The sequence below is a fragment of the Mizuhopecten yessoensis genome, unplaced genomic scaffold (genome assembly GCF_002113885.1).
Source record: "Mizuhopecten yessoensis strain PY_sf001 unplaced genomic scaffold, ASM211388v2 scaffold10477, whole genome shotgun sequence".
In the NCBI taxonomy this organism is placed as follows: Eukaryota; Metazoa; Mollusca; class Bivalvia; order Pectinida; family Pectinidae; genus Mizuhopecten; species Mizuhopecten yessoensis.
In genome coordinates, this window is record NW_018408566.1 from 370,836 (window position 1) to 382,434 (window position 11,599).

Below are 11,599 nucleotides of genomic sequence, written 5' to 3' on the forward strand. Positions count from 1 at the left end.
AGCTGAGATTTAATTCTGATACACAAAGACTTAATCCTGATACAGCAATGACTTAATTCTCTTACAGCTGAGATTTAATTCTGATACACAAAGACTTAATCCTGATACAGCAATGACTTAATTCTCTTACAGCTGAGATTTAATTCTGATACACAAAGACTTAATCCTGATACAGCAATGACTTAATTCTCTTACAGCTGAGATTTAATTCTGATACACAAAGACTTAATCCTGATACAGCAATGACTTAATTCTCTTACAGCTGAGATTTAATTCTGATACACAAAGACTTAATCCTGATACAGCAATGACTTAATTCTCTTACAGCTGAGATTTAATTCTGATACACAAAGACTTAATCCTGATACAGCAATGACTTAATTCTCTTACAGCTGAGATTTAATTCTGATACACAAAGACTTAATCCTGATACAGCAATGACTTAATTCTCTTACAGCTGAGATTTAATTCTGATACACAAAGACTTAATCCTGATACAGCAATGACTTAATTCTCTTACAGCTGAGATTTAATTCTGATACACAAAGACTTAATCCTGATACAGCAATGACTTAATTCTCTTACAGCTGAGATTTAATTCTGATACACAAAGACTTAATCCTGATACAGCAATGACTTAATTCTCTTACAGCTGAGATTTAATTCTGATACACAAAGACTTAATCCTGATACAGCAATGACTTAATTCTCTTACAGCTGAGATTTAATTCTGATACACAAAGACTTAATCCTGATACAGCAATGACTTAATTCTCTTACAGCTGAGATTTAATTCTGATACACAAAGACTTAATCCTGATACAGCAATGACTTAATTCTCTTACAGCTGAGATTTAATTCTGATACACAAAGACTTAATCCTGATACAGCAATGACTTAATTCTCTTACAGCTGAGATTTAATTCTGATACAGCAATGACTTAATTCTCTTACAGCTGAGATTTAACCCTCAAACAGCTGATATTTAATTCTGATACAGCTGAGACTTAATCCTGGTAAAGCTGAGATTTAATCCTTCATATATCTGAGACTTAACCCTCAAACAGCTGATATAAATTCTGATACAGCCGAGTCTTAATTCTCTTACAGCCGAGACTAGCATGGGCTTTAATCCTCATATAGCCGAGACCTAATCCTTATACAGAAAAGAATTAATAACCTTACAACCCAGACTAAATCCTCAAACAGTGAAGATTAAATCTTCAGATAGCTGATATTTAATTCTGATACAGTTGAGACTTAATCCTCATGCAGCTGAGACTTAATCCTGATATAGTCGAGACTAAATTCCGATACAGTTGAGACTTTCTCCTCATACAGCCGAGATTTAATCCTGCATATAGCTGAGATTTTATCCTCATATAACGGATACTTAATTCTCATACAGCAAAGACTTAATTCTCTTACAGCTGAGATTTAATCCTCAAACAGCCAAGATTTAATCCTGATAAAGCTGAGACTTAATCCTGATTTAGCGGAGACTTGATCTTCAAATAGCTGAGACTTAATCTTGATATAGCTGAGACTTTATCTTCAAACAGCTGAGACTTAATCCTGATTTAGCAGAGACTTGATCTTCAAACAGCTGAGACTTAATCTTGATATAGCTGAGACTTTATCTTCAAGCAGCTGAGACTTAATTCTCATTCTAACAACTTGGACCAAGCAGGATAAAACATAGAGTTCAAAAGCTGGAAACATCAAGACAAATGTTTCAAATGATGTGGATACATCAGAAAGATTTGATACCTTTTCCCTAATTGGTACAGAATTCTACCTTGGCATGTTGATGTAGTCTTATTTCTAGGTATCAAAGATAAAACAGACATATTGTTCAATATATATTTATTCTTCACCATTGATATTTTATCTTGTTTAAATAATAAATACAGGTATGGTGTTTCGTTGTGGAGGAAAGTATTTCCATGACAGATTAAAACAGGAGAATCGGTTAGAGTACCAGATTTTGGTCTTTGGTAGCCGATTAGAAGCTAAATCGCGACATAAAATTGTCTTACATATAGCTTTCTATACTTTCTTGGTTAATGTCAGTGATGCAACCACAGCTTCCTAAAAACACAATGTTCATCAAATATCACAGAACGTTGCACAATCATAGAATACACATATATCTTTTCAGTAAATACATATTTTATTATGATGATAATTTTTGGCGTACTTTACACATATTCTGTAACCTATTAACTTGGAATTACTGGAGATGATTCAAGTTTTATATGCAAGGCTGTACTTTGCATAGTGTGTATAATGCTTATAAGTTAAATGGCTTCCCCACCTTGATGTACCTAGTAACAATCGGTAAAAATCTGGTCCTGCTTTTAATGGATTTTTTCCCCAGCTCTAACAATGTTCCTTACTTGGAATATTTTAAAATTTTGTATTGCCACATAAATAGGGTTAGATTTTCTGCAAAGCACCCACCGTTTCAATTCAAGAGGTGGTTCGAATTCCCTCAGGTAAATTTGTATATATTTTCCTATTTCAATTAATGTTTGAGGAAAAGTAGCATAAGAATGAATCTGATTACACGAATTGACAATATTCTTCATGTTAAAAAGTTTTATGATTCTGCGGCGAGTCACTCACTCTTCACACTAGAGAACAGCATTATAAAAACAGGGAGTTAACAGCTCATTAGAGCCTCTCAATGACTACGGGTACCCACAATAATGAAGCTGACCTATTGTTGACAATAGTGTAATCATTTCATTATATACAATGTACTAAAAGATAATTATATCTGACAATGTGAACATTTATTAACATGTGAACAGTTATTAACATGTAATCTTTTATAACTAGCAACATCATTCTACATCACTCCAAAATATCAAAAACACACAATCAAAACTCTTTCAATATCACATACCTCACATTCATTCAAAACTCTGTAGACATAAAAAGTACACATCATTTCTGGGCTGCTTTCGTTTATTGCAATCCAAATGGTTGGACTGGATGGACCAGAGTTGTTTGTTTATGAAATAAGGTCGGACCAAGTAATCTGATGCTGTTTTCAGACGAGCCTTGACAAAGTCTTGCAATGCCTACATACGGATTTGCAGGGCCACCAGATTTGCACCTGAAAGTGTTACATTAAAAAACAGACAAACTGGTTGTTCTGCATAAACAACTAGGCCCCTGGTAAACATGCATACATCTCCAGAAAATCATAAAAACTGATTGCTAACAGGGGAAGTAACTCTCCGATTGTTCGGGTTACAGGGGTAGGAGTGCCAGTAATCCATGCATATTAATATATCACCAGGAAAATAGCCACATTGAGCAACAGACCTGAGATACATGTTAAAATCAAACAATAATTTACTGATACTGTACTCAAACCTGTTATAACCTGAAGTTACACATCAGTCATTTTGAGCACCAACATTAATACCTGAATGTTTACAGATTACAGTGTTTACTAACATCACTAGTCCTTGTATCAACATTTTGTTTCTTGTTGGTCTTTTTCACTGTCCACTCTCCTGTCATTTCCAAGGGCTATCCCACACTTAACATGTTGTCTGTTTTCACATGTAAACTTGAAATCCTTAGGTGCCTCAAACACCAACACAACAGTAGAGCCCATATTGAATTCACCAAACATTTCCCCCTTTTTAACCTTCACACCATTAGGGTAGACTTTGTCTATGAATTCCATTCCTTTGTTCTCAGTACTGTTTGTGGCTAAGTCCTGTCAAGGAGAAAAAAAAAGACGTATTTTAATTTTAACAATCTATAAAATCTTCAATGACAATGACATAGTACAGAAGTCCTAGCTTCATTCTGTAATGTCTATGATTTTGGAACTGGTCATTATAAATCAAATTTATATCATGAATGTTAAATATTGGGATGAAAAATTGAAAAACTAATTAAGTATTGTGTACACCTCTTAGTGATTCACTTTCATCGAATTTGCACAATATCTTAATCAAACCAGCCGAATGTCTTACACATCAGCACAATGTCTTGATCACATTAGCCCATGGCCAATGTCTTGATCACATCAGCCCAATGTCTTGATCACATCAGCCCAATGTCTTGATCACATAAGCCCATGGCCAATGTCTTTGTCACATTAGCACAGTGTCTTGATCACCTCAGCACAATGTCTTGATCACATCAGCACAATATCAGGGCTTTCATTTGATCCTTATCATTTAATAGCAATTTTAGAAGTCAAATACATTTTCTTCTTCTAAAGTTTGGAGATCCAAACTCAAAACATGTCATTACATAGGTGCATATCGCGAATGAGGAAAATAATTACCAATACATTTAATATGGATATATTGAAGTCACTGGTAATTTTGTCTTTATTTGCATATGTACAATGTACCTATAGTCAAATAGATTAAAAAAAAGAATCCAAGACAAATTTGTGGAGTCCAAACCATACTCTCAAGAGTCTACTGAGAGCCCTGAATGTCTTCATCAGCAATCAATGTCTTAAATACAGACAAAGTATATAAATATTTACTGTCTGTGAGAGTACAATGGCCACTGTTAACAATGGTGCTGAACACTTATCTGATATAAACATGAATGTCCCAGTCATTGTATTATAATCCAACATAAACTCACCACTATACCCTGGATCTCAGGGACACAACAAATGCCATTTGAATATAAAGAAACACATTTTTTATATGATACAAGGTAATTCTAGATAGCAACTGATATTATAGAAAAGATAATGGCATGAGTCCTTTTGAAACGATTACACTTTTAATAAAATGTCCAAGGATGCATTTTTAAAAACTGTAAAATATCATTTGTGCTAAAACATATATCTAATATTTGAAAGTAGATTTGTCATACCTTATCACAGTAGACTTTGATAGAGCCCACATTTGTCGCCCCTACAGGGATGTAGGCAAAGAGTCCATGTTTCCATGTGCCAAAATATACGACCCTCTCATTGTAATTAAATAGGTCCTGCACACGCTCAGCTATCCGTGGATTGACGCTCAGTAAGCTTCCTGTAAAAACAGTATACAATTAAACTTAGATTTATTTGTTATTGTTAAGTTATATGTATCATAATAGTAATGACCTTAAATCGATTAGTCAAACCTACTCCAGAGACCACCTCTCTTGAGAGACCACTTGTGTTAAGATACCATTTTCAAAATCATACAAAACAATTATTTTTATGTTTACTTATAGAAATTGTTTTAAAAATCCTCTGCAATAAGAACTGCTTTATTGACTTTCAAAAAGTGGTCTCTGAATGCAAGTTTGACTGTATACCTGATATCATCATAACCATGACCTTCACCTAACTTTGACCTTCACCTTTTATCAATTACATGTATATGTTATACCATCAGAAAATGACATTCCCCTTAATTAAATCAAATACATGTACACAATGTTATATGATTATGACAGTGACCTTCAATATAAGCCATTTGACTGAGAATATTCGAAACATTTCAGCGCCATGACTAAACCTTGAGGATTGTAGTTTGATGTGTTAGTTTTTTTAATGTGGTCATTTTTCAAATTCAACATTTGACTGAAGAAGCAATATTACAGATTTTTCTTTCCATTTTGTATCAGTGTAACACTTCAGACCTAAGAAATTGGAAAAGTGCTTTTGGAAACAGATGAAATATCTATTAACTCTATTTACTGTGGTGTAAGTTTCATCTGCAATTAGAAAGTCCAATACCCTGGCAAAGTTCAAGAGGGACATCAAAACTCACCTCTTCACGTCTGCATTTTAGAATCTTTGCAAAGACGTTATGTAAATACAACCCTTTTATTTGTTCAATTATGTGCACATTGCTTGCTTAAATGTATAAAAGTGATTGCAAGCCTTTTTTTACTTTTCGTTTTCACAATTATAACCATTACTAATATCCATATGTTGTAAAGGGCTTTAGAGTAATTTTATGAATTATGTAGGGCGCTATATAAATGTTGTATATTATTATTATTATTTAAGCACTATGACTTTGACCTAAAAATAACCTTTATATATCTATGTACATTGTACATGGATGAGTTTCATGTGACCTATTTGTAAAACAATTAACAACATGACTGTAGATTGTGTGTAAATAACTGTTCCTAAGATAAATTGTTCTCATCATACATGAATAAACAAATGTAGATTGTGTGTAAATAACTGTTCCTAAGATAAATTCCTCTCATCATACATGAATAAACAAAATCTTATGAAATATAAGTAATCTATTCACAATCAGATCAATATCAAAGGATTTCTTGATGAGTGCTGCTGACAGAAAGCTGAAGTCTTATCCATAACACTTAATTGCTTAAAATTGTAAATGGAAAATTTCAGCATTTTGAACTCAGCTTTTCTGACCTGCGATTAGTTACACATTAACAGGATATGGTTTACCTGGGAAATGCCTCCTGTATGTGATGGTCCAGTCGACCGCCGAGTGGAACCTGTGGTAGTTACCAGGAGCCAGGTACACAATACAGTAGTACAGAGAATTACCCGGCTGGATTTGTAGGGTTTGGTAGTACTCCTCGTCTGACAAGAACTGTACATTTTCAGTTAATGGACCATTTATCCACGTCGAATGTCCAAGGAAATGCCGGAGAGAATAGCTTACCCCTTTCACTTGTTCCAGCGTTCCATCTTGGACCTCACCAAAATGTAATATTTTACCATCTGATGGGCAGGTCTGACAAAAAAGAAAATAATATCACTTAAAATAAGAGGTCTGATGAGTATGTATTGTTTAGTTTTTTTCATCTGAAATCTTTGACCTCCAAATTAAAGTGGGTCAATGTAAATTTACTTTAACAGGCTAAAATTTCATTACAGATTATGGACTGTATTACTCTACACCTTCTAGATGTTTGGTAGAAGATTTAATTTAACTTAACTCATGTGACCTTCAAACAGAGTCAATGTATTTGATTGGAACAAACTTGATAATTTCTCATCCCAGCATGCTACTAGCCACATATAACTGTTTGACTAATGGTTATTTAGAAGAATTTGTATAAAGATTTTAACACATTGGATATCCCTGTTACCTTGAAAGTGGGTCAAGGTAATTTATTTGAGCAATCTTTGTAACACTTCATCCCAGTACATGAGTATGCTACAGGCTAAATATGATCCTAGACATTGTGGTTATTCAGAAAAAGTTGTCCATTTAACTCTTGTGGCCTTCAAAGTGGGTCAAGGTCACTGATTTGTAGGAGGAGTAATTCCAAGACGAAGGTTGATACCAGGTTTTTTCATAAGCTGTCTACTTCACTCAAAATCAAATATATGTGTTCCTGTGATAAAACATTGCTCTAAATATATTACATTGACATATTTTATCCAAAATATTTTAACATAAAAAGACTCCCCGAGAAGAAATGACTTACCAGATCATGAAGTTCATCAACTGGGCGTGCACCAGGTTTCAGTGGCCGACGGAAAAATTCACCAATACTGGAATAATGTGTGAGGTCCTCATCAGCTGCTTCACTTAGATCTACCTGGAAAAAGCGTACATACAATCCAAGCAATGGTTTTCGTAACCAGTCCCGCAGCTCAATCTCAGACAAACGACCAACCAGTCTGGAGAATGCTTCCAAAGGCAACCTTTTGTAGACACGTTCCTGGAGGCATGAAAAGATAAAAAAAAGAGGCCATAATAACCTACTACAAAGTGTTTAATTTTGTCAACTCCCTGGAATATGAGGACAAGGTTCCACTAGACGTTTATTTACTACATTTTTGTCGCTGACAAATGGAATTCTAGCAACTTGATAAAACTGATCTTAGTGTAAATTTATTTACCTATACAATTGATTACATTTATGTAAGACAATCTCACCCAATATTGATTTTGTTTGTTTGTTTGTTTGTGTTTTACGTCCTATTAACAGCTTTGGTCATTTAAGGATGTGCCAGGTTTGGTGGTGAAGGAAAGCTGGAGTTCCCAGAGATAAACCACCGACCTAAGGCCAGGTTTCGAACCCACGTAGGTTTCGAACCCGCGACTCAGTGGTGGAGGGCTAGTGGTAGCGGAATGTCAGACACCTTGACCACTTGACCCAATATTGAATGATAGCAAAAAGCAGTAGAATTTTGTTGAGTAGTCCATTCAAAATGGCGTGCAGCTTTGTAGTCAAGCATGGCATCATTAGAGTACTGTTTCAAATATAATGCAGTCGAATTGCAACTGTTTTTACACAGTAAAATCTCAGGAAAAATGGTTTGAAGTTCTTGTGGATGTGCATGATCTAAATTAAGTCAACTGTAATACAGATCGTAGTGACAATATTTTCATGTAATGCATTGTTTTCCTCAGATGTATACATAACATACTATGTTTAAGAACCCTACATGAACCAGCACCTTTTCGCCAGATAAGCTAAAACATGTACCAAACTTATGTTTCATTGTACCAATATTTTGCACATACTTATTTCAATTTTTCTGAACTTATTTATAGGGACATATACAAAGAACAAAGGTAGTTGACATTCAGCTTAATAATGTTTAAATCCTAAGGTTCCCTTCAGGCATGTCCCATGATCTTTTAATAAGTATAATAAATAATAATAATAATTTGAGGTTCTTATATACCGCTTTATCACAATCAAACTAGTTTGTAGGTCTCCTCAAAGCAATTCACAACTTATTATTCTTGGTTATAGGGTCTTTGCAACCAGCCAATACCTTTCTCAACTCCCTGGGGAGCATACAGCCGGTGCTGCCATTTTGGCGCTCCCACCTAGCATTCATCAATTCTAGCACTGCCCAACCACATACTCATTTACAACTGAGTAGACTCATAATTGGCTTTATAGAGCTATGAATATCCAAAGTGTACCTTTGCTACCGTAAATCATCTGGTAGTTGTCAGCTGTGTAATACAGCTAACAAAGTTTATTGTACTGGAGAGTCTAAGTCGTTATTTAAAAATATTTTTTGTTGTCAACAAATTTTATTTATAATCTTATTCATATGTTGGGACAAAATGTTTGACACTTACAATTTGTTGATTGGCAGTTTTGGGACCAAGAACAGCAATGCCTATACCCAAGGCAACTGTGATCCTTAGGGGCGTTCGCCACCAACCCTTCCTTTTGGGCTTGTATTGGGATTCTGAAGTCAAAAAAATAATATGCACTGTACAAAGATTTTCGTCAATGTCATCATATTACTTTGTCTAAGGAAATTTCTTAGAGATATATCATTCTTCCTTCAGGGTTTTAGTAAACTAGTATTTGATCTCAGTGAGATTGTTGTGGGTCTCAATATTTTACAATATTATAGATTCCATATAACCTAAATTAATGTTTGTTTCCTTAGAGCAAAAAATAAAGAAGATAATCTATATATTAATGTACAAAGAAAGAAATATCCCATGAAGGATAACCAAGGGTCAGTGAACTTTCTTACAATGCCAGATAGCCAGGGGCTGGTGAACTTGTATAACCTCAGTGAAATTTGATAATCACTATCCCTTGGCAAATGGGGCGCTCAATTTTTTTGCAAGTCATTTCATATCTGGACAATAAAACAGCACTGATAGTTATCAAATTTAACTACAAATCAACTTAGTTTTTTAATTATAATTAAGTACAATTTACAAAATGACAAAATGAAGAAATGTTTTATGCTTTAAGAAAACGCAGTTTTGTATTTCTATAACCGTTTGTTTTATGGTGCAGTGTGATAAAAAAAAATATTTAAAATAATTTCTCTTTTATTTATTGGTGTTTAAAATGTACTTACACTCAGGGGTGGAATTAACCGCTGGTCTACGAGCCCATGCCCTGTGGTTTTCTTGGCGGATCAGTAGGTTTTTCAACAAGCAATCCCGTCGGACCAGTAGATATTTTGTAAATTTATCTAAAATTTCAGCAGATTTGAAAAGCTTTATTTTAAGCCCAGAATGATCCACAGTGCTTCTAGATTTCAAAAATATTGGAGGGAGCATGCCCCAGACCTACCTACTTTTTTGGCGATCGCTGGACCAGCGCACTTCAAACCATCTTCACTAGCCAAGGGTTATGATCCGGTACGATCCAGTCTTCCTACTCTCCACACTTGGCAGATTTAGACCGTGATTTCCGACTCATCATCAGTCCCATCTGATTCAAGCAAGAGAAGAGTAGGTAGATCGTAACGGATTGTAACCCTTGGCTAGCTAAGATGGCTTCCAACAGGACCAATGCATTTTTACTCCAACTTTTTTACTGTACACATACCACTCCAGGATCTGTGGATCACTTGTAGGCCCTTGCCACATCGTTCTGGTCTGGTATGGCATTGGATGAGAAACGATCTGCGCATAACAGCACCACTGAAAGTGACCAAACAAAATAAATAGAGCAAATCTGTTTTGTTTTTTTGATAATTTTTAAACCCCTGAATCATGTTTTTGTTTACGTAACATAACATGAGACGTCCATAATTGCTTCATACTCGTTAATGTTCATTGAGCACAGGGTACGTGAGTATCACATGATGTTAGACAATATAGGTTGCGATACAGGGAACAGTATTTAAAAAGTAGTATTTCAATACGTGTTACAAGTCGGGCCTGTGCTAACATCAATATGTGAAACAAAAAAGTGACGTTTAAATATAATACTATCGTCGATATATTTTACACTGAGCAATTAACAATGACATAAATCAAGTTGCTTAATTAAATCGGAACAGATGTTTGTGTTAACATTATATTTTGAATACCACAACATTTGTTTACCTGGGCAGCCGCACACCGAATAGCATGGAGGTCGCCATGTTGGATACAAGGTCAAAGGTTATTTGGCGGGGCGGTACCATGTCAAAATAAGCTCCAGTAAGAAAGATCCGGTTATAACCCGACTGTCCATAGCCAGGGATGCAGTTATTAATTGAATTGTTAATGCACATATTATGGTATTTTTTATTAGCCAGAAAAAGGTTTCAAGATTACTATAGACGAAGCTTTATAACATTATATTTCACTGAACTTTTTTCGCACTCGTAGAAGGTTTTTCTTAATGACACATGGTTAATTTAAACAATCCTTAGTAACAGCCATTAGTTACCACCCTAAGTAATCATTCTTAGTTATAACACTTATCAACCATCCTTAGTTACCGTCATTAGTAGTAACCACACTTAGTTACCACCCTAAGTAATCATTCTTAGTTATAACACTTATCAACCTTCCTTAGTTACCGTCATTAGTAATCACCATTAGTAACCATCCTTGGTAACCGCACTTAGTTACCATCTTAGTTTATATTTCCGACATTCACGTACATTTATAAACAAAGACATGTTTATCCAATTGTTTAAAAGTCTAGTGCGGCCAATTTGGAATATGGTCTCCAATGTTTAAAAAGGATCAAATTGTCATTGAAAATGTCCAACGCAGAGCAACAAGACGCCTGCCATTTTTAAAAGGACAATCCTACTGTAAAAGACTTTGTACACTGGGCCTCCCCAGTTTAGATTATAGATGATTGAGAGCAGATGTCGTACAAATTTATAAATGCTAACGTTTTAAAACGTTGGTTATAACGTAGATATGTAACTCGCATGTTTGGTTATGTAACA

At 34.8% G+C, this 11,599-nt stretch overlaps 1 protein-coding gene across 1 annotated transcript; it reads right to left on the bottom strand.

Annotated features, from left to right (window-relative positions):
• Nucleotides 1–1,858: 1,858 nt before the first annotated feature.
• LOC110460725 (phosphatidylserine decarboxylase proenzyme, mitochondrial-like) lies at nt 1,859–10,808 on the bottom strand. Its single transcript, XM_021513807.1, has 7 exons — nt 10,758–10,808; nt 10,255–10,349; nt 9,033–9,145; nt 7,414–7,650; nt 6,422–6,713; nt 4,870–5,030; nt 1,859–3,739 (listed from the first exon to the last, which is right to left on the bottom strand). Exons 1-7 carry the CDS (start codon nt 10,793–10,795, stop codon nt 3,488–3,490), a joined length of 1,188 nt encoding a protein of 395 aa, XP_021369482.1. The 5' UTR covers nt 10,796–10,808; the 3' UTR covers nt 1,859–3,487.
• Between the last annotated feature and the right edge of the window lie 791 nt (nt 10,809–11,599).

Excerpts from the sequence above, each read along its gene's own strand:
- LOC110460725 (XM_021513807.1), bottom strand. The coding sequence starts at position 10,795 with ATGGCGACCTCCATGCTATTCGGTGTGCGGCTGCCCAG. Across the intron at positions 7,651-9,032 it reads AAACTGCCAATCAACAAATT|GAACGTGTCTACAAAAGGTT; the intron begins GTAAGTGTCAAA and ends TCATGCCTCCAG. Across the intron at positions 5,031-6,421 it reads ATACAGGAGGCATTTCCCAG|GAAGCTTACTGAGCGTCAAT; the intron begins GTAAACCATATC and ends CTGTTTTTACAG.